Here is a 24,235-nt window from a genome sequence, read left to right as displayed (position 1 = left end):
TCTGGTGATTTCCCCCCTTTTTCATTTTTTGTACATATCCCTTTTAAATCTTAACTCAGTTAAAAGTTCTTTAGATAGCCACCCTGGCTTCTTTAGGCACCTTGATAGACTCCTCCCTTCAGGACCACTGTCTCCCTCCCCCACATAAGTCAGTTTAAAGCCCTCCTGATGAGGTTTTTGAGTTACGTGGCAAAAACATTCCTCCCAACTTTTGTGAGGTGCATAGGGTAGTGATAAAGCAGGATATCAAGTCCAAATTCTTCTTCTCTTCTTCTTCTTCTTCTTCTTCTTCTTCTTCTTCTTCTTCTTCTTCTTCTTCTTCTTCTTCGTGTGTGTGGGAGGACTAGACAAACCACTTCTCAAGTGTTGGTCCCTCTGTCTGAATTAGTCCTACAGTTGTTTGTCAATTTTATTTTCTTATAGATCATTGGTGGGAGACTTCTTGCCTGTGGGCCAGATTAGGCCCACTGGCTTCCTAGTTTGACCCAAATAACACATATGATGTCAGGCAGAAAAGTGCACACAAAGTCTATTCATGGTCATTCTTTTTTTAAAAAAAATAATTTTTATTGCAGATTTTCCAATTTAAAATAATCATCATAACCTCATAACACAAATTTTTTCTTACATAAAGCACAAAAAAGGGAAAAAAGATAAAAAGCAACATTGCTTGAAAAAAGCAACACAGCAAACAAGAAAAAAAGAGAGAGAAAAAACAAAAAAAGGAAAAAGGGGGGGAAAAAATTCCAATCTTATCTAGGTATTCATTACACATCATCGACTTCCCCGTCCCTCCCTTCCCGAGTCCATTTTAATCCCAGCTTCAGCAATCTTCTCCAATTAACAAAATATTCTATTTATTAATATCTTAACCTTCATATAATCATCTAATTTTATATCTTATAAAATTCCCTTAAAACAAAAAAGAAAAATATTCTGTCTATAAAAACCCCTTAGCTTATAAGTTCCCTAAAAAATACTCCCAATTATTAAATCTAATAACCTCAATCTTTATCTCTTGCCCAAAGAATTTTTTATTATTACCCCCCTCCCTCCCCTGGTTGGCAATCCCCTGTAAACCCCGACCAGCTCCTTATAACAATCCATTTTCAAACCATTTAATCCATCCCTTGTAAGAAACGACCTTTATCTTTCACCCCACTCCATCTCTTGCCCACTCCAAAACATCCCACACTCTCCACTTCTCCTTCAGTTGTTCCCATCTCTGTCCCCAATTTCCTTTTCCATTTTTCTTCTTCCCCCTCCAAAGCCAAATCTTGTTTGAGTCTTTTGTCTTTGCCTGATTGTCCTTGACCAGAATCTGGTCTCCCTCTCCCACTGAGAGACCAGGATCCTGAGTCTTTTCTTGAGCTGGAGCCTGCTGGATAAAACCAATGTCCTTTGCAGCTTCTCTCACAAGTTGCCCAGGATTCTGATTTTTCGGCTCTTCTTGCATTTCAGCTTGTAGATCCAATGTATCCTCTGGGGGAGACAGTTGTATCTCTTCTTTGAAACTCTGTGTCTGTCTTCTATATTCCTGTACAGTAGTACCTCGGGTTACGAACGCGATCTGTTCCGGGTCGCAGTTCGTAACCCGAAAAGGTCGCAAACTGAGCACGCGCTTCTGTGCATGCGCAAAGCGTGCCCCGCTTCTGCACATGCGCGGGACGTGCACGCGCTGAAAACACTTCCGGGTTTGCGGAGTTCGTAACCCGAACTGTTCGCAACCCGAGCGGTTCGTAAACCAAGGTACGACTGTACATCCTTCGTCAGCACTTGAAATTGCTCTAGTAAACATCGCATACTGTCATTATCCCGTTGAGAGCTCATTGTTTAGTCTATTTGGTTCCTTTGTGTTCTCAAATTACAATGAGAGGCTCACGCAGCTGTTCCCAGAGATGGTCACAATGTGCTATTCTTTCCCCAATTGCTTTCCAGACTTTTCTTTTTCTTATTAAGTCCAACTTCAAATTTTAAATCCACAGTCTTTTACAACGCAAGTCTCATTATTTCCATCCTAAATCCCAGGTTCAAAAGTTCATGTTAATAGATAGCTTTCTAGCCGATGATGTCACAATGGCGGCTGGTCTTTGTTTCCAGGCTCTTGCCCCCAGATTACCGGAGGGCTCATTCCAGATATTTTTAAAACTTTTGAATAGATCGATAAAACATCTCCTTCCCTTGGCTCTGCACCATCAGGAAGGGGTCCAGCTTGATTTTTTAGCAGATCTCAGGGTCCCGTTCCAGCGTTTTAGCTGCAGGTTCTGTGACTGCTTGGTTATCTCGGCGGGGGGGACGGACGACCTCCGTTTCCTTTTTTAATTCCCCTCCCGAGGCCAAATCTTCTCCAATTTTACTTACAGTGCCAATCTTTTTTTTTTTGGAGGTATCTGTCGCTCATCTGTCGCCGGCACAGAGCTTCACGACCCAGAGGAAGCAATCGACCCAAGGCTCCGTCCCACTCTGCCTGCTCTCGCCGCACCTAAAAAAGGTGCTTCTCGGGCAGCAAGCAGGACTCTGCAGGGCTCAGCTGGGTACGATCCCGGAAAGCACAATCCGGGGGTTCTCCAGGGGGCTGCAGTGCTCACGCAGCTCTCCCCCCCTGGGGTGCTAGGGACCTCGGAGACCGAGGACTCCCCCGCCGATCGGCAAATGGCGGCAGACCGGAAGTGTATTCATGGTCATTCATTTCCAGCTGCTGGGGAAATGGTGTGCTCTTTGAATTACAGCTAGAAAGGCAGGATCTCTTTTGAACTCAAGCTGGGGCTTCAAAGGAGGAAAGCAAAGCAAAGAGTGCACTTAGAATGTGTTCCAGCTTCTTGCTTTGAAGTAGAATCATTTGATGTCATATGATTGACAGGTGGGCCACTCCACCCACCTGTCAAAGCAGCTTATAGAGGGTGGGGGAGTTTTGGATCTGCCTTTGCCAGTTAGATTAAACTCCTGGGTTAAACCTGAATATCTCAGTGACACTTGGAAGTTGATCAAATAGAAAATATTTCCTCTTACACACCATGTTTTGCATCATAACTGAACCAGGTTGCTTTTCCTCAAATAAAAATTATTGTGATTGGACTTCCTATCCAGTTTCCAGGGGAATGTATAGAAAAGTTTCTGTAATGGGCTCCTTCCTTCCGAGAGATGAAGAGCACCTGGTCTTGAAGCAGCCAGCAGCCTAATCCCCTTTTGATTTTTCTATCCTTGATGGAATTCCTTGAATGATATGGCGACGAGATCATACTGGCCTATTTACTTTGAATGTTTGTAAGTGATGCCAATAAGGGTTTTGATACTGATACTGAGAATTCCTTGAGGCTATTTTCATTGTGAGATGAGCACCAGTGTGGCAATCACCATAGTTTAAGGCATTTTGAACATATGCCTGGCTTATTTGGTTACTTGAAACAAAGAAAAAGAGTCAAACACTGATGAGATAATGGGGATGGTAGCCCAACAACATCTGGAGCACCGGGGGTTCTCTGTCCTTGCTCTAAACCAGTAAGGAAAATGTTCTGGTTGAGCAAGCCATTCCTTCTTGGCAAGTGTTTAAGTTTATGCCAGGTATGTTACTTGAATCTCCGCCAGGTTATTATGCTTTATAGTTTATGCCATCCTGACAAGCTGTGACTGAGTTAATACTGGCAAAGAGCAGGATTTTCCATGAGGGCTGTATTTACATTGCATTCTGCATAGTTATCTGGGGGAAAGGCAGAGGGGAAGGGTGGTTGTTATTGATTGCCACATATAGAAGTTGATTGTGACATTTTATCTGTGTGTTACACAACCACATGACACAGGTTCTTTACTGCTACAGTGAAAATTGCCTTTTATTTCCCCCACTCCTGAAATGTTTTTTTCTTGTCTGTAAATGTACAAACTATGCTGAATTGCCCATGTCATCTCACTGAAGGTCAGCCTACAGATCCTTCTAAAATGTGTTGTGGTTTTCTTTCAGCAGCAGGCATTCCTCAAACATGGTTAACCCATTTTAATCAGATTAGATGTTTTGCTTTGCATCTAGTTCTTTATATAGGCAGGAATTGCTTCATATCATCTTATTTCCCTTTTCTTTCCATTCTATTGTGGCACTCTTAATATGGGCCTAAAGTTCCACTTAGAATTATCAGTGCATGCACTTGGTATCTTCTCCCCAACCAATACCCCCTCTTTTTTATATAGTTCATGCTTATGAAGCATATGATAACAATAGGATTCACACCATTTCCCAAGAAGATAGTAGATGAATCGAAGGTCAATGGGCAAAGCAACTTTAGATCCACATGGCCAAAAGCTGAGGATTACTAAGAGAGGGAGCAGATTGTTTATGGCAGAGTTTTCTCCTACGGCATTAGTCCAGTATTCCCTACTGTCACTTGACTAGTGGTAGTCTCCGGGCTTCAGAGGATCTCAGCTAGACCCTACATCTATGGATCCCCACCATTTTGAATTTCACACAGTGCCCCAGAGCTCCTAAAAAGGCATTGATCTTGGTTGCAATGGAAAATTTAAAATGGTGTGTGATTCTTAGACACAGTTGCTTAAGAACACAGGGAACTGCCTTATATGGAGTCCATCCCACTCTGTATTTTCTACAATTACTGGCAGCGGCTCTTCCTTAACTGGAGATGCTGGTGATTGAACCTGGGCCATTCTTCATGCAAAGCAAGACCCTGTACTACAGAACTCTGCCCACCCAAATAGCAGGGGTGGGAAAGAAGGCAGATTGCATCATGACATGCCCATTTCTCAAAAGGCAAAGTTGTTAATTTGATCATGAAAAGAGTCTTACTAGATCACTAATTCAGTTGCATGCACACGAAAGCTCATACCAAAATAAAAACTTAGTTGGTCTTTAAGGTGCTACTGAAGGAATTTTTTTATTTTACTTCGATCCAGACCAACACGGCTACCTACCTGTAATCAGTTGCAGACTCTGGAGGTTCTCTCAGTGGAATTTTGCTCCGGAGATGCTCCCACTGGTGAAAGGGGAGGAGGTGATTTTCACCAAATACTCCTGCCCTTTGCAGCTCCCATGCACCCCACAGCTGCTCTGATTAGTTGCAGCACCCTCTGGAACAGTGCGTGGACTGGCCTTCAAAACTGTAGGGAAAATCAGTGACAATAGTCTCTTTCTCTTTCTTGCTTGTTCAAAGCTCATTCAGCAAATGGAAGGAGCCTTTCATTTACGGAATGCAAGTCTAGAGGAAGAGACTACCGTCTGAATGGTAGATACAATTTTATGTTGTCATATTGGGAGAACTGGGGAGGAGAGGAAAGGCAATATGGATCCTAGAAATGCCTTCAGCAAACTTGGTTGGAAGGCTTTGGTAAAATATAATACTGTAATGTAAAAGGGTCTCTTATACCAAGGAAAGGCCAGTAGGGGCTCACCAGTGGACTCATACTGCCCAGCCCTCACTGTTGCACTGCCCTGCCCACCCCTGCCCCACTCTGGTACACAACAGCAATTCTGGTACCAGAAAGCCCAGTCCCTTGTCCTGCCCCTCCCTGACTGCTATTCCTGCTCATACCACTGTAACTCAGTATTGTCTACCCTGATTGGCAGTGGCTCTCCAATATTTCAGACAGATATTCCCAACATGCTGGGTTTTGAATCAGGGACTTTCTGTATGCAGACCAGATGCTCTACCACTGAGCTATTGTTTCTTCAGCTTCCCACCATACAAATAGACTGGAGTATTCTGGGAGCAGAGGCTAGTGTTGGGATGTATGGCAAAGTGGAGGAGAAGCCGCATGGGACATGAGAAATCTTGGCTAATGATAGTTGAGGATTTTGAGAGACCTTGACCTGACTCTAAAGATGTCACAGCAGTGATTAATACAGAGTGGGCACTGGTGTTAAATGGCCCATGGTGTGCAAAGGCATCTATAATATGAACAATACTCTTTTCCCTCTGGAAATTAAAGCTATAACCAAGTAAATTTCCTTGAATTTCTGCTTCCTAAAGAAGGGCTTGATGTCTCAGAAAGTGTGGGCTGTCCTGTGAGTGCAGCTGAAGTTTGAGCTGCTAAATAGCTAGCATTTTAAAATATCAAGCTGCTTATTAAAGAGCCTAAGTGTAGAGATTTAGAAGCTTAGCTATAAGCTTTTGTTTTGAAAAGCTTTGCAGTCACATTATTGTGCGGGGGGGGGGGGAGGATGGACCACTGCTGAAGTCATTAAAAATTTGTGGTTGTTCGGAAGTAACCTCTCAGGTTTTTAGTAGCAAAGCTAGGGAAAGTACAGGAGAATAATATCTCTCTTGTGCTTGACCACACTGGTAAAATTTCTAGTGGAAGCAGGCATTGCTAGGTACTGAAAAGACAATGGGGCAGAAGCCCATGACACAAATGTGCATAATATTTACATATGCTAATATATGTAAACACACACACACAGAGAGGGGGGGGGGGCCTGGGTAATTAAGATGGTAGTGGGTATCTGAGGTCTCACGAGCAGTGCACTTTGCAGTGTGCTTAGCTATAAGTAAGGATGGACAAATCTGTCAATTTGATTATTTTTATCAAACATCTGTACCTGATTTATGGTAGAGTTCTCCTACAGCTTGGCAGTGTGACAAAGCAGAAGGCCATGGTTTCTCTAGGTGACCATATAGACAACCAATCTACAAAATAAACCTCCCCCCCCCTTTTTGCACCAAACCTCCCAGAACTCCTTTTTCATCTTGTGGGTGCTTAGAATGCAACTTGGCAGCATCAAAAGATAGACAAGCTCTTTAACTGTGAAGTTATTGGTTGGTTGGTTGGTTGGTTGGTTGGAAGTTGTTTTGAATTGTCTTGGACAAGAAGAAGTAGCTAACAAGTTTAATAAACTAATCATCATCTGCAAATCCCCAAATCTATTCTGGAGGACCTTCTGCAGAGTGTGGGGGACAACAGTGTTCTGTTATGCAAGAAATCATTGTGTTGATGGAACCTTAGCCTTAGCACTGCATTGAATACAACTCATAATGACAGGAAGACTTTTGGATACAGGTTTTGCCCAGATAGTCTCCAGCCTTTAGTGCAGTTATATGAGATTTTTCCACTTGATCATTTTTGTGTGGCTCAGACAGTTCAGTGAGTGATTTACTGGGAAGGAAGGAGTAGTTGGGAGTTTCGTGTTACTATTTTTAGTAAAATGCCTGAAAAGGGAAACGAGAGGGAGATCGGGACAGACACAAACACAGACGCTTCTGAGCATCTCTACTTATGGGGCTAGCATTTGCACCACTGAAATGGCATGGCAAAATGTTCCATAGTTGCAAGCCCATTTAAAAGGAGCCTTTCCCCACAGTAGGTGTGATTTTCTCATGCCTAAAATTATTCTGCTTCAATATCAGCCTTTTAATGCCTTGAAAATCTCACCCCTTAAAAACAGACGTACATGTGATTTGTTACATAGCCACATTATAGGAGTATTTGTACTCCTTTGCTCTCAGTCCTACTCTTGACAGGAAACAAATACATTCTGGGGAGGCTGCACCCTACTCTATGTGACCCATTTCCTCCCAGGGCAAAACTGCACTCATTACATTGGTACTTTGTGTGTATGGAGCTGCCAATATTATTTTATTTTTTGTAAAAGCAACAGAGGGGGCCCCTGCTTTGGATTGGAGCCATGACATGGAGGAGGGGGATTGGATGCTTTCTCCTCATGCCCCACGGGACCTGACACCAGAGTTGCCTCCACACCATTTGCTATTAGCTATGTTGGTACCTTTTTTTTAAGTGCACAAGTTTCTACCTCTGGCTGGTAGGAATTGCAGGGAGTTGATCTGGTTAGAATCTCATAATCCTAATCCAGCAAGTGACTTTTTTACAAAAGTAAAATGATGTTGGGAGATCCTGACACTTGTTACAGTGCCATGTTTACACAGTTCCCTTTTGCACCTACCAACCCCTCTCTTTGTTTAATTAGGTGAGGCAACAGTGAAGAAAAAACCAGCTCCCAAGACTTCACCCAAAGCAGGTATTGATTGGAACATTGCTATTAATACAGACGAGAGAACAGTAAACAAATGCAGAAAAATTACCATGCAACACACTTTAAACAACCTTGTTAGTTGTACCCATTTGAGTTTGATGGCTTGACAGTTCAGGACAACATTTCTCAGTTACCTGTCTTCTTGTGTAGGTCTATCAGGTGTGTGTTTGTATCAAAGTAATACAATATGTTGTTTTAAGGCTTAGAGACACAGCATTTTCAAGAGACTGTGCATTGTCAAACAGGAAGTCTTAAACTCCCTGTCATTACACCTCCCCATGTTAAAGGTAAAAACCAAGTGTAACTGAATAAAGTGACTTTAGTTCAAAGACTAACTAAATTCTTATCCCAAATCAGATTCCCCCCCCCCTGTGCTGATGGATAGATTTCTGCCCCATACATGCCCTTACTCACACTGGACCAGACCTGGAGAATTAATAACCCATCAAGCCAAATGCTGTTCATCAACTATAAATTAGGGCTAATGATTCATGCTTAATGAGTGTTTTTGCAGTGTCAGGCAGCTAAAAAAACCATGAGGTTTAATGGACTTCTGGTAGCCCACAAAAATGGCTGGTTAGCTGCATTGAATTTGGGACTAGAGATGGGTGAGCTGTCCCATAGCTCCCTCAGATTAATTCAGAAATTTATCTGAGATCTTCCTCCCCATAGGTTTGGGGGGAAATAATACACATCCTTTTTAGCCTGCATCATCTGTAGAGGGAGATTTGAGTGGCTACATAGACCGAAACCAAGGAAGCTTGGCACCCTTGTGTTTTTGTTTTTTTACCATATGAAGCTATCTTTATAGTATGCAGGACTTATCTACACTTCCCTTTCTTCCATGCTTTCCAAGCACAGTCTAATGCTTTAAAGCTCTGTGTTCAAGTGCTCTCTTTTTTCTTCTTCTTTCTTTTTTTTTTTGCTCCAGAGCTTTCCCCATTAAAACCAGCTCTTTTAAAGCTGAAACCATGGAAAACTCTTTCTGGTTATTGCGCTTCAGCTTTAAAGAGCATGTTTTCATGGGGAAAGCAAAAAAAGAAGAAGAAAAGGAGAGCACTTGGACACAGAGCTTTAAAGTGTGGACCTGTGCCTGGATAGAGCAGGGCAAAAGGTAGGTGTGGATAAGCCCAGTCATAGCATTAGTCTGTCTAGCTCAGTGCTACCTACACTGAGAGGCTCACCAGGGTTTCAGGAAAAGTGCTCCAGTTGCTGCAGCTCTTCCTCGTTTGTTAGCTCATCTTGTCTCTAGAGACTCTATAGGGCATCTCCAAGACTGAGCTGAAATTCCTACCTTGTTATCCTGTAATCCTGGGAGAGCTGTTGGTGTGCTTTACTTCTAACCCCCCATTCCTGGCTTCACTCAGCCAGAAGACTGGGCTTCTTTTTGCTGGGCTCTTTTCACAGGTGAAGCTTTGAAAAATTGGTTAGATAAATGGGAATAGGTTAACTTACCCATCTGGATGCATTGACAAGATAACTTTAAAAGTCTGTCCGTCGGCCCAAGAAGCAGCCGTGCATCAGTGAAAATGGAGGAAAGCAGAGCCACATAGATGCTAGGTGCACTTTTAATGCCTTAGTTGTTAACGTTCTAAACTCAGAGCCAAAAACTTGCTCCAATGAGAACCCTACCTCTAAATAAATCCTCCCTTTTTGCCAGCTCTTCCCCCCCAGATTGTTCAGTTCCCAGAAGACCAAAAAGTTCGGGCTGGTGAATCGGTGGAGCTGTTGTGCAAAGTTGCAGGAACTCTGCCCTTAACCTGTACCTGGATGAAATTTCGGAAGCAGGTAACACTATCTTTGTTGCTGTTCTTTTGTTGCTTGATAGAAGGTGGTATCTGAAAATAATGTTTGCATATATGGAGTATTCATGTTCACCCAAAATCGCATGCAGCCAAATGTCAGGTATTTTCCTACACAGCAACTTGCATCTACATCAGCTGGAGCAAGAAGCTTTTTATCCTATGAAATATCCTAGTAATGATAACTCTGTGGCACGTTTGTCCGTGCTGAATATTACTGAAAAGTCCTAACTAAATGTGTTGGTAAAACAGACACCATGGCAAATGTGTAATTCAATAATGACTTGCTGTTTCCTTGAAAGTAAGGGCTAAGCTACACACAGTGCTAAATGCATCACTTAAGGTAGTGATTCTTTTTTAAATGGTCAATGGTAGGTAGCTCCCCCTCCCTGCCACCCTCCACATGAAGATTAGGGCCATCGTTTGCTAGGAGGGGAGATTGAACCTCCCTTGCCCTGTAGTTGCAGTCCAAGCAAAAACATTCTCCTCCCATGCTGCTATTAGTTCAGGAAGAAAGTTACTACAATGGGAACTTCTTTCCTGGAACAGCGAGCAGGTTTTGTGTGTCTGATTTTGTTGGGACTACAGCTACCAAAGGAGAGTGGGGTGGTTAAATTCACTTTCCCAGCACAATACAGCCCTGATCACACACTATTTAATATTTCATAAGCATTCATGAAATTACAAGTGATGCATTTAGCAAAGTAATTGCTCATGGCTGGTGTTTGCCTCCATGAGGCAAACATAGTTGTAATAGTATGTTATCATATGTAAATAAATAAATTCTACTGATCTTCCCCTCCCTACACTGCTCTTGAGAGCTCCCCCAGATATGCTTTTTTGTCCCATCTCAGCTTGTGTGGAGGCAGCCAAATATAGTATTCAGATCTTGGCTTACTGATAACTGTTGCTTTGCCTCAGGGTGCTGACTGAAAAGCCAGGGATATGATTAGACTCGTTATTATTTCACTTGTAGGATCAGAGAGAGATGGCTGCTGCATTCTGAGGTTTTCTTGTCATTAACCTCTCTCACTCTTACATTTTGTAGTTTCATTGGTTTCTGTTTGTCTTACGAATTCCATTATTTTCAACAAATACGTCTTCATTTCCTTCTTCTGCCCCATTCCTTAGTTCCATTTTGGAATCTAGAAAAATCCCTTGCAATTGCCTTGGAGGGTTTTACATTATTATTTTTAGATCAGTGTTAATCCAGTTGCCCCATATGCTTGTGCCATTTGAGCAGAAGGGTAAGTGGTTGGATATTAGCTACACTTTCGTGCCACTGCATAACTTGTGTTCTATGGGAAATGGTCATATTAGGTACTTTTTTTTTTTACTTTGTGGAGATCACACCCAAACTGAGTTCAGTTAGAAGTAGGAATAATACAATGGTTTCTGGACAGCTTTTGTGGGTCTGTTTCCTTTATTTTTATCCCTTTTTACAGCCAAGTATTGTCTCCCTAAGAAGCTCAAAAGTAAAGAGAGAGAGAGAGGAGAAAGAGAGATTCTACCTTCAGGCTTAACAAACTAAACAAAGCACACAAGGGAAGGGGAATGGAAGAAAAGGTAGAAGAGAGAGATCAGTCCATCAAGGCCAGAATGATGTGGCAAGCTGTATCAAGTTTGAGCCAGGCTGGTGTTTCTGCTTGGACAGTGGTTGGTGGCTTTTGTTCCCTTTGGCTGACGGATGGAGCCAGAGTGTCCTTTTCGCTTGTTTCTGCAGTCCCAGGGCAATGGACAGCTGGAGCTGAGTGTTCTTTCTGGCAGGGACATTTTATGATGATGATTTACTTGCTTCTCATTTGTTAGCTTTTAAAATCTGTTTTATGAATGTGGTTTTAAATTTTTGTTTCTTAGGCACCTTGAGTAGTTCAGTTATGAACTAGAAAGGCAGGGTATAAATATTCACAATCGAGAAATAGCTCTAAGTTCCTTCTATAAAAGAGGATGGCCATTTGTCCTACTTTACAGAGAGCAGTCCTCTATTTGAATAGCTGTCTGGTCCAATGCCAATTTAAAGGTTTTAAAAAAACAGTGATAAGAAGTAAGAGAAGGAACCTTGAAATTGCTCATAACAGTATGTGGACAACAGATTATGCAGGAACAGAGGTTTTTGCTGAACCTCTTTTGGCCATTTTCGCTAATGTCCACAGCTGACCACCTAACGACAGTATGATCAGGAAGCTGCTTTGCCAGCAACTCCTGACAAAGGTAGTTCTGAATTTGCATATGTAAATTACGCATATGCAATTTACATATGTAAATTATGCATCTGCAATTTGCATGTGCAAATTATGCATATGCAAATATGAACATCTCTGCCATCTTTTGTTTTAATTTTTGTTGAAGCATTGCCTCTCTTTTTGGTAATTCATAAGTGGCCAGCCTAGTGCCAATTCCTGGGCAGCAGTAAACCAAGATGCCTGCTGCTTGGGGATATTTCATGTTGAGACCTAGGACTCCAGTGGCAGACAGTTGTACCAATCTATCATTTCTGGTATAGTCTATGTAACCATAATGCTTCTGTTAGGCTTGATACCCCAACAATCTATTCTGTTAAGTGGAATGATCAACATGTTGAATTCCTGGCTCACTCAATACCTTTTCAATATTTTCTAAGTTTTGCTGATCTTACCAGATGTAGCTAGTGTAAATTCCATAGATGACTGTGTCCATACTACAGTCACATGGACTGAGGGAATCCATTGGTGACAAGTTCATCACACACAAAAATTATTATATAGATTGTACATTATCTTGATAACAAGTTCAAGAATGGTGTGTGATTCACATGTTTAAATTTCTTCCGTTGCACAGAACTAAAGGAGTCTGAGCTTCACGTTAAGGTTTGCTGAACACTAGTTTAAAAATGTGATAAAGACAAAACAAAGCCTGTTGAGAACTGAAATCCTCCTGAGATCTTGTGAATTTATTACTACTCCTACAGGATCAGCTACAGGAAGCTAGCTTTTGCAGTCTTTTGCCAGAATAGACTTTGTTACTAAGACCTTCATGATTTTTTGTTGTCTCAAAATGTACAGCAGGACATGCCAAACTAAATAACCTTCATTTTTTAATGAAACTCTGGATGAGCTAGAGAAACTCTTATCTAACAGGAAGTGGAGGGAGGACACTGACGCTACTATCTATTCCCATATTTAGAACAGACTGTGCTGCTTTTTTTTAAGTATCTAACCTCTTGCTTGCCCTTATTTACTAAACTTCATGAAAATGAAGTTCTAAATATTCTTGACATTTTTGACCATGATTCTCATCTTAGCTTCATAGAATTGTAGAGTTGGAAGGGATCCTGAGGGTCATCTAGTCCAACCCCCTGCTATGCAGGGATCTCAACTAAAACATCCATGACAGACAGCTATACAATCTCTGTTTAAAAAGCTCCAATGAAAGAGAGTTCACCACCTTCCAAAGGAGTTCATTCCATTGTAGAACAGCTCTTACTGTCAGAAAATTCTTCCTGGTGTTTAGTTAGACCAGGCATCCCCAAACTGCGGCCCTCCAGATGTTTTGGCCTACAACTCCCATGATCCCTAGCTAACAGGACCAGTGGTCGGGGAAGATGGGAATTGTAGTCCAAAACATCTGGAGGGCCGAAGTTTGGGGGTGCCTGAGTTAGACTCAGGGCCGGCTCTAGGTATAGTCCCAGTGGGGCGGGGTGCCAGGGCGCCGGGCTGGCAGGCGGGGCGCTGCACGCTGCAAGGGCGGGGGCGCCGGAGCGATCTCTGCACCTCAGTGCCAGGGCGCCCGACCTGCTCAAGACTGCTCTGGTTAGACTCTCTGTTCTTGTAACTTGAATCCATTGTTCAGGTATTAGCCTCCAGAGCAGAAGAAACCAAGCTTGCTCCGTCTTCCACGTGATAGCCCTTTAGAGATTTGAAGAAATTCATGACCAGTCTTGCTGTTTGTTAGTTATAATTCATTTCTGTAAAATGGGTACAATGTTTTGAATGTACCCAGTTTGTTGAATGAAATAACTATTTTACACAATAAATAATTTTGCACAGTTTTATTACTTAAAACATACAGTATTATACAAATTGCTTGACTGGTGATCTAAGCAACGGGAACGGGGTCTAAGAGAGCAAACAAAAGGGTGATATCAAGGGATAAGACAGATTGGTGAGTCCTGCCAAACATACACGTCCCACTTCTTTAGTGTTTGACAATTCCTTAAATTGACTTTAAATTATATTTTCAAAATGCCTGCCTTAACCTATCTCTTTAATTTGGCAGATCCAAGAGAGTGAACACATCAAAATTGAGAATGCTGAGAACAGCAGTAAGCTAACTATCTCCTCCACTAAGCAGGAACATTGTGGTTGTTATACTTTAGTAGTAGAAAACAAACTGGGCAGCAGACAAGCCCAGGTTAACCTCACCATTGTAGGTAAGTAAACTGGATTATTATTTTTGTAGTTAATGTTGATAAGTGACCTGGGCTCCTCAAACTTGAATCAATGCAATTAATTATGGAGGAAAACAATGAATGATTATTTTCCATATTTTCCCATTATTTTCCAAACTAGTTTATCCCTTAGTTTGAGTCCTTTTTTGGTTGGAGAACTGCATCACAGAATTCAGAGAAGTGTAAATATTGTGAGATAGCTGTGTTTTAGTTTGCGTGTTTCAAGAAATGTGAATTGGGCAGGTTTGTATTAAAATGTGAACTGAACAAAATTTATCCCCTATTCTCAATGGTGAAAATGAGAAAAAAATATATTCTTCCTTCAATAATAATAATAATAATTTATTATTTATACCCCGCCCATCTGGCCGGGTTTCCCCAGCCACTCTGGGCGGCTTCCAACAGAAACATTAAAATACACTAATTTGTTAAACATTAAAAGCCTCCCTAAACAGGGCTGCCTTCAGATGTCTTCTAAAAATCTGGTAGCTGTTTTCCTTCAATACTTTCTAAAGGTCAGGGTGGGGGGCGCCCTACGGCCAGGCTGGGGGGCGCCGTGCAGCCGCGCTGCATGCTAAGCCCGCCCGCCCACCACGCAGCAGCAGCGCCCACCCGCCGAGCTGCACCCACCCGCCCACCACGCAGCAGCGCCTGGCAGCCACGCTGCGCGCTGAGCCCGCCTGCCCGCCATGCAGCAGCGCCCGGCAACCACGCTGCACCCGCCCGCCCACCACGCAGCAGCGCCCGCCAGCCACGCTGCACGCCGAGCCCGCCCGCCGCGCTGGGAAACAGGGCGGGGGGCGCCAGAGGTATCCGCCGCACCACGGCGCCAGGGATGCTTAAGACGGCCCTGCTAAAGGTCACTTATAATTGAGTAATATAAATTGTAATCTTGATAATTAATGATTGATAGCACTAGGTCTGATATTTTAAAGACATTTGTGTAGTTAAAGGCTCTGATTTTTACCTCAGTCTCTTGGCAGTTGAAAACCTGCTCTGGAAAGGGTCATAAATGTGAGTTGTTGTAAGGATATATTTTCCATGCCCACTAGGATCTAAATGCACATCACCTGGTTTTTTTACCTAGAAATTAGCAGTAAGAGAGCTACATATAGGTATATTGGAAAGTCCTTCTGTTGGGGAAAGAGATTCATTTAGCATGCCAGGGAAAGTTCAAGCCTTCATTTAGAATCAGTAGACCATCTAACTACAGGTAGGTAGCCGTGTTGGTCTGAGTCGAAGCAAAATAAAAAAATTCCTTCAGTAGCACCTTAAAGACCAACTAAGTTTTTATTTTGGTATGAGCTTTCGTGTGCATGCACACTTCTTCAGATACACTGAAGAATCTGAAGAAGTGTGCATGCACACGAAAGCTCATACCAAAATAAAAACTTAGTTGGTCTTTAAGGTCTACTGAAGGATTTTTTTCATTTTGCTCAGACCATCTAATGCACTGTTGAATCTGTGCATGAGATCACTCTTATTAGGGAATCCCTGCTTTAAAAGACTAAAGAAGTCATCTTATTTTACTTGTTATTTTGTATTATATTTACTGTTTTTAATTAGGTTTTGTAATTTTGGATTATGCGGAATGCTTTATCTGAGTGGATGTAGCAACCGAGTAATTTCATTGTTCCCGCAAGGGCACAATGACATCTTATCTTATCTTAAATGTAAGCAGTTGCTGTGATGAAATAGCACAGATCAAATCTGGCCCATATGAGTAGTTGCCTAAGCAGTCATCTTGAGAGAAGACCAATTAACATAATCTCATAATATTAGGTGCTTCTTCATGCCGCCCCCCCACAAGTCCCCTCCTGCCACAAGAGGAACCTGTGAGGCGCAGCACTTCAAAGGTTCCATTTTTGTGTCTGGGCTTCCCTCCACCCCCCCTCTCCTCCCCAGAGCACCCCCTGCCACCAGGTGCTTCTGAGCAAAGAGAGGGGGAAGGCGGCCCTCCATCCAAACACTTATCTGAACGCAGTCATATTAATACCAATCTAAAAATTGTTTCCCAAGCCATTCTTCTACCTTCCTCCAGAAAACTAAAATTTAATACCTAATCGCTCCCCCTTCTCCTCCCGATGTCCTTTTCCCCTCTTGAATCAGCAGTCCTTTATCAAGCCAAGATTCCAGAAACCGTTAATCAATCACCAAAATGCTTTTTAACTAAAACATTTTTACCCCACACCCATTCTTTCCCATTTCCAGATCCAGGCCTCTGTCCCCCCCTCCCTCTGCCTTTCCTTTCCCTCGGTTACCCATGCCCAATTTTTAGCCCCTCCAAAAGCCCTCTTTTCTTCAGTCTTCAATTCATTTTGTTGTTCTTGACAGCTGTCACTTTCCTGTTCAAGTCCTTGTTGTTCTTCCTCCAAGTCACCTTTTTTATAATCCACCTCAGTTTTTGCAAAGTCCAGTTCTTGTTCTTTACTTTCAGGTAGGCTTTTCACATTGTCCTCTATATCCTGCTCTTGAATCAAAGTCTCTGAACATGTTAGACTGGAGTATTGCAGTGTCCTGTTAATGTCCTTCAAAATCTCTAAATAGTTCAGAACTGACTCTTGGAAGCTTGATGAATACATTGTTTTCATTCCTTCTAACCACAAACTGGCAGGAGATTAGGAGGTAGAGCACACTGGAAATTTCCATTCGCACACGCTTTCCTCCATCTTGGTTATTCCAACCATTGTCTTTAAATTTTCCACAAAAAATCGTCTCTTAGGTCCAGATACCTATCTTTTAATAAGGTCTTACAGCCAATAGAACTTTGAACAAATTTTTACAGATTTCCTTGTCTTTTAGCAATTTTGACAGCTTTGACAGCTGTCAAATGAAATCTTCCCTTTGTGCACTTACTGATCCTCGGGAGGTAGCGGCACCGGGATTTGTAAAGGGATACAAAGTCTTTGTTTCTTTCAGGTGCTAGAGACAAAGTATCTTTTTCGGCTTTGGAATGTTTAATGCACCTCTTATTCAGCCATTAGGAAGAGATCGACTCCCGTTTTTAAATCTCTTCCGATATTCCAAAATTGTTAAATTTAGAGTTCAAAAAGTCCCCACGAAGATTTCACTTACTTTACGGATGTCTTTTAAATTCTTGGGAGAATCTGCCGCTGCCCGGTAGAAGACTCGGGGCTTCGCTCTGTGGAGGTTCCGATGTTGACCAAAATGGCTCCCGCGACTCCAACTCCGCTGACTCTCGGGGGCTCTACTGGGTCCCCGGGCAGCAGAGGAATCGCCAAAAACGGAGCCCGCCGGTCTCGGAGCCTTCGGGACGCTCGACCCGAAGTTCTTGTGGGGAATCCGCGCGCCCCGCGGAATTCCCCCCCCCCCCGCGATGCCAGGGACTGCGGAGCTCGCAGTCCCTGCGTCTTCTTTCTCCGGCGCGGCAGACCGGAAGTCAGCTTTTGAAGGTCTAATCATATGTCTAATCATATGTCTTATGACTCGGGATATTACAAGTTCTTAATCTTATTACTGTGGTAACAAACACAGGTGGGTTAAATAGCCTCGAATTAACTTTTATCTCTGTGACTGCTTTGAACAGATATAATTGCATTGCGAAAAAAAGCCCAATTCTGCCTAATGGATTTGACCTGACACTGGAACCAGAAAAAGAAAGATACCAGTGATAAAGGCTGGCCACCACACTGTTAATTGTTATCTAATTATCTATAGTTTTTCAAATGTTACTGGTGGTTTTGAAGCCCTTAACTGATACATATATGGCCAAATCATATTTAGGGTCTTAATGTATTTTACTCATAAGTGCTACTTCCTTCCTCCCCCATAAAGGCAGATATACACACCACAGAACCCAGAAGGCAATTAGCATATACAATCCTGAAAATATAAGCGTCTATATAAAAAGATGAAGTCTATAGCGCTCATTGTTGTTCAGAAGAGCTTATGGGCACAATCTGCTCCTGGTTGTGGGAAAAAGCAGAGCCTGAAAGTTTTAGAAGCAACAGGACAAGCAGCACGATCACTGTGGTGCATTAAAATGACACACAGAAGCTCTCACGGAGAATTAAAAGTGGAAGTTCACTGAAGTCAATATATTGAGAAAAACTGTTGTTTTATGAGGGGAAAGTTCTTTTCACTGAAGAACTTGATAGCTATGTAAAGATGGATCCTAAGTGCTTTAAAAAAAAAAGAGTTGCCCTTTCCCCCTTCCCATGTTTATGCTAAAGATAGAATTCATCAACATCTATACAGAATAATGCCTTTAAATTACAGCCCATTCCCCCCCTTGGAAATATAAGCTGCATGGTACTTTTTTTTCTAATGAAAGCAGAGCAGTTTACAGTGACACACACACACACACACACACACACACACACACACACACACACACTCTGAGAGCGGTAACATAGAGTTCAGTTATGGCCTTTTATGGTTTCATTTTTCTCCCACAGATGAATCTCAAGTGCAGTCTTTGCCAGCAATGTCGGCATGGACATCATCCAGCAGGCTTTAGCAGTATATTAAATACCTTCTCTGGCTAAACAGCCTAACCCATGGAAAGGAATTAATTGTTGCTTTATGTCTGCTCTTCATCTGGCAGGCAAATATCACAATAGCTAATAATAGTGTGGAATGGTAATATGATAACTCAAATTAAAGTAGCCAAGGTATCTAAAGAGGACTACCTTGAGCGTGGTGCTTCCTTTCTGAAGCAAAACTTACCTCCAGATACAGAGTCCCCAAGTGGAAGACACCCAGTCAGCAACCATGGCAGTTGGAGCTTGGGAAGCTGTAAGCCAAAAAAGCAATAGCTTCTAAGTTACAAAGTGAAGATATAGGAAAGAAGTCCCACTAGCTGTATTATTAAATAACTTGTATGTCTCTTATCTCCCAAACTGTACCTGAGGATCCCTGTAAAAAGCATTTCATTTTATCTGAGCCAGTGTAAGCATGCAAGGAAGCATTCAGTACAGCACTCATGAGACTTGCACATATATGCTTTGAAAGTGCCCTCTGATCCAATGGTCCCTGCGCATGTGAAACTGGTACATCAGAGGGAGAGGGAGAGGGAGAGAGTTCACACCTAGTCTTTTCCACCTCAATAATAATTTTTAATAATAATAATAATAATTTATTATTTATACCCTGCCCACCTGGCTGGTTTTCCCTGGCCACCCTGGGCGGCTTCCAACCGAATATTAAAAACACAATACAGCATCAAACATTAAAAACTTCCCTAAACGGGGCCACCTTCAGATGTCTTTTAAAAGTAAGATAGTTGCTTATTGCCTTGACATCTGCTGGGAGGGCATTCCACAGGGCAGGCGCCACTACCAAGAAGGCCCTCTGCCTGGTTCCCTGTAACCTCACTTCTCAAAGCAGCAAGGGAACTGCCAGAAGGCCCTCGGCACTGGACCTCAGTGTCCAGGCTGAACGATTGGGGTGGAGACGCTCTTTCAGGTATACAGGACTGAGGCTGTTTCGGGCTTTAAACACCAAGTTCCATGTGATATACAAGACTACAGTGAAAGGCCTGTGCATCTATACACTCCACAGACACACATATATCTACTGCACAGTTCTACAATGGTACCTTGGGTTAAGAACTTAATTCGTTCTGGAGGTCCGTTCTTAACCCGAAACCGTTCTTAACCTGAGGTATGCTTTAGCTAATGGGGCCTCCCGCTGCTGCCGCATGATTTATGTTCTCATCCTGAACCAAAGTTCTTAACCCGAGGTACTATTTCCGGTTTAGCAGTGTCTGTAACCTGAAGCGTCTGTAACCCGAGGTACCACTGAACAGGGCCGGCTCTAAGGCAAGACTGGGTGCACCCGCCAGCCAGCCGTGGCGGGAAACGGGGCGGGGGGGGGGGGCGCCGGAGCGATCTTCACACCACGGCGCCGGAGCGCCCAATATGCTTAAGATGGCCCTGCCACTGTATAAAGAAAAACACTCTAAATTTTTATCATCTGCATCTGGATAATTTTACTTGGTGCTGAGGCTTTGTACTCTATATTAAAGAGAGGTAACAATGTGCATATTAATAGGATAGTACAAGACTACTTAAATATAGCTATAAATTCAAAAGTTGATTTTGGATCTTAGTCCTACCTATCTAATCAGTTCATACCGAAGAATAAGTAAACATCCGTTCTCTTTCAGCAGAAGGTAGAGATCTACTGGTTGTTTCAAGTCTGTTAGTACTCAACCACAATACAAATTAGTCACAATAATAGCGGCCACAATACATCCATTTGCTTGCAGTGTTTCCAGATGTAATGACTTTTCCCTGTACTTGAAGTTGTTATGAAATGTGATTGCAGGAATATTTAGTGGGACATACATTATTTTTGGTTAAAAGCACAATGCCCTCTCTCAGCTGCTTTTTAGATTGTCAAGAGGGAGCCAGGTTCCCACACACAAGTCTCTGCTGAATGCCTACACTTTGGCCTAAAGTCAGTAAGACTGATGTTGCCCTCCCTGCTCAGATGCTGAGAAAGAGACTTTGAAAGACTCTGCATGTTGAAAATGAAAGGTTGGACCATAAGGGTCTAAGCAAATATGAAATTATCCATGAGATCAAAGATGTATCAGGTTTTATCCAAAACAAAATTTTCATTGTTGTTACTATTAAAATTAAATTATATCTACATAAACAACATTTACTTAAATAAAAAACCTACCCCAAAATAGGTTTTTGTATAATATTTACAGAGCTTCTTGTTACAAAATCAAATAAACAAATACCACTTTTGATTGCACAGGTTCAGTCTCTGGACTCAGCTACATTCAGGCAATTATATTGTTATATCTGTGTTATAAACATGCAATGCCAGATGGTGCTGTAGAGTTTGAGCCTTCATCAATTTGATTTTCCATTATGAGCTTAAGAATATGTTTTCCTGTACTGTAATGCCTTTTTTAATGTGTCTAGATCCAACCTCTATCTTCCTTTACTTAAAGGTAAAGGTAAAGGGGCCCCTGACCATCAGGTCCAGTCGTGTCCGACTCTGGGGTTGCGGTGCTCATCTCGCTCTATAGGCCGAGGGAGCCGGCGTTTGTCCACAGAAAGCTTCCAGGTCATGTGGCCAGCATGACAAAGCTGCTTCTGGCGAACCAGAGCAGCGCACAGAAACGCCGTTTACCTTCCCGCCGGAGGTCCCTATTTATCTACTTGCACTTTGATGTGCTTTTGAACTGCTAGGTGGGCAAGAGCTGGGACCAAGCAACGGGAGCTCACCCTTATGCAGGGATTCGAACCTCTGACCTTCTGATCAGCAAGCCCTAGACTCTGTGGTTTAACCCACAGCGCCACCTGGGTCCCTTTCCTTTCCTTAACAATAACATAATTTGTCTGTTTTGACATCAGTCTGCACCATCTGTATTTTGGAGCCAGTTCCACTGACGTCATAAGAGCACAATAGCCAGAGTACTGGATCAAACAAATGGGCCATCAAGTCCACAGTGGCCCAAGCAGATTATGAAACCCACAAGCAGGTTATAAATTCAATAGCCCTGCATTGTTGTTGCTCCCAACAGCTGGTGTTACATAAGAACATAGAATCATAAAATTATAGAGTTGGAAGGGATCCCAAGGGTCAACTAGTCCAATCCCCTGCTATGCATTTAGTTAAATTATCCATGACAGACAGATGGCCATCCAACCTCTGCTTAAAATCTCACAAGGATTGTAAGGAAATCATTGTATAAAATATGGATGAAATATAAAGGGATCCTAGAACCCAAAACACCTTGGTGGACCTCACCCTTAGAAATCATGACTGTAAAGAGAAAAAATATGAACAACAACTGGGCAACATATAAGGTATTACTGGAGGAGGAAAATAATAAACTTAAATTGAAAGAATATAAGGAAGTTAAAAAATATTTGAACAATTGGCTGCAATACTTTCAAATTAATCAGAGATTGGCAAAAGATAAATGAAAAGGATTTGAGAAAGAAATTTCAATATTGGATGAGTACTTAATCCAATCTAAAAGTAAACATATTTCCAAACTATATGATTTGTTTCTAGAATGGGAGGTAAAGGAGGAGCAAGTGAAGATAGTGATGGTAAAGTGGGCCCAGGATTTAGGGGAAAATATTATGATGAGCCATTGGGAACGGCTGTGGAAAAGGGATATTAAATTTATGGCATGCTACAAATTGAGAATGTAATGAAAATGCAATACAGATGGTACCTGACCCCGGTTATGTTAGCATTCCGTAGCCGGCGGGGCCAGATGTGAGTCTGCCCCACGTAGCTAACAGAAGCCAGAGCACACCCGGCCACCGGGAGTGCACCAAATTGTGATTGCCTTCAGCTTGAAGAACAACACACAGGAATCAATAAGTAGTGTCTAACTACTTTATTATAGAGAGAGAGATGCAACGTAGCGTCTGGCATCTTGCATAGCCGAAAGAGAAAGTGTACAGAGTACAGTGAAAAACATCACATGAGCATAGGGAGATAAGGACTTCCTTTCTCCTGGAAACGAACCGAATAACATCATTAGCCTGGCTCAAGCTGCGTAGCTCGCCAGTGTATAGGAATCCCAACAGGTTAGACTGGCAAAAATTTATAAAAACTGTAGTGATGTTTGTTGCAACAACGGGACAGGAACATTTCTACACATGTGGTGAGAGTGCAAAGAGATAGTGGGAGTGCAAAGAGATAGTGGGAAAATATTTACAACGAGTTCAAAAAGATGTTTAGATTTTCATTTGGAAAAAAAACACCAGAATCCTTTCTCCTAGGTATCATGTCAGAGGAAATAAAAAAAAACCGGTCAGACCAATATTTATGTATGCAACTACGGCAGCAAGGTTATTAATTGCCAAAATTTGGAAAAGCAGCAGTGCCCCAACTAAAACAGACATCTAAAATGATGGAATACTTTCATATTGCCAAATTAACAGGGAGGATAAGAGGAGATGCGGTACAAAAAGTGAATAAGGAGTGGGCTAATGTTTAAGGAATACATCAAAAGCTATGTGGAAAAAGTAGAAATTTTGACAGATATTGAGTGAATCCAGAAAAAGATTAGAGCTAAAGGAGAAGTTAAGATAGAAGAAGAGATTAAAGAAATAACGAAATGAGTTTAAGCCAATTGGAAAAACAAAGTAGCAAAACAAGAATGGCTGGAAGTCAAGTCACTTTGTGGGTGTTCGTGTGGGGTAGGTGTGTAGGTGAGTTGGTATATATAGTATAGGTAGGTATAATATAGAGTAACTAGTGGATTTTAGCCCGTTTAAAAACGGGCGCTAGAGGAAGCGGCCTGCCGGGACTGGCTTGGCGGTGGCGGGTCTTCCCGCCACCGCCAAGCCAGTCCGCAGCGGGGGCTTTTCGCCGTTTGCCTTCCCCTGGGGGAGGCAAACGGCGAAAAACCTCGCCGCGCCGCAATTCGGCTCCGGGACTGGCTTGGCGGTGGCGGGTCTTCCCGCCACCGCCAAGCCAGTCCGCAGCGGGGGTTTTTCGCCGTTTGCCTTCCCCTGGGGGAGGCAAACAGCGAAAAACCCCGCCGCGCCGCAATTTGGCTCCGGGACTGGCTTGGCGGTGGCGGGATGTTCCCGCCACCGCCAAGCCAGTCCGCAGCGGGGGCTTTTCGCCGTTTGCCTTCCCCTGGGGGAGGCAAACGGCGAAAAACCCCGCCGCGCCGCAATTCGGCTCCGGGACTGGCTTGGCGGTGGCGGGTCTTCCCGCCACCGCCAAGCCAGTCCGCAGCGGGGGCTTTTCGCCGTTTGCCTTCCCCCGAGGGGGAGGCAAACGGCGAAAAACCCCGCCGCGCCGCAATTCGGCTCCGGGACTGGCTTGGCGGTGGCGGGTCTTCCCGCCACCGCCAAGCCAGTCCGCAGCGGGGGCTTTTCGCCGTTTGCCTTCCCCCGAGGGGGAGGCAAACGGCGAAAAACCCCGCCGCGCCGCAATTCGGCTCCGGGACTGGCTTGGCGGCGGCGGGAAAAAGGGGAGGAATTCCTCCCCTTCTTCCCGCCGCCGCCAAGCCAAAGCGGGCTTCCCTCCGCGCCCGCTGCCGCTTCGGCTTCCTCGGGTTCC

General features: G+C 43.1%; 1 protein-coding gene across 4 annotated transcripts in view; it reads left to right on the top strand.

The window, feature by feature from the left end:
• The window catches only part of MYLK (myosin light chain kinase), a 185,879-nt gene that overhangs the window by 139,955 nt on the left and 21,689 nt on the right, over window positions 1-24,235 (top strand). For all 4 annotated transcript variants that reach the window (XM_060275899.1, XM_035129122.2, XM_060275882.1 and 1 more), the window contains 3 exons: window positions 7,922-7,972; window positions 9,648-9,775; window positions 14,044-14,197. In XM_060275899.1, the coding sequence (XP_060131882.1) occupies window positions 7,922-7,972; window positions 9,648-9,775; window positions 14,044-14,197 (333 nt within the window). The remainder of the gene's footprint in view (window positions 1-7,921; window positions 7,973-9,647; window positions 9,776-14,043; window positions 14,198-24,235) is intronic.

The sequence above is a fragment of the Zootoca vivipara genome, chromosome 1 (genome assembly GCF_963506605.1).
Source record: "Zootoca vivipara chromosome 1, rZooViv1.1, whole genome shotgun sequence".
Classification (NCBI taxonomy): domain Eukaryota; kingdom Metazoa; phylum Chordata; class Lepidosauria; order Squamata; family Lacertidae; genus Zootoca; species Zootoca vivipara.
Note: the sequence above shows the minus strand (reverse complement) of the source record. Positions and strands in the feature narration are given on the sequence as shown.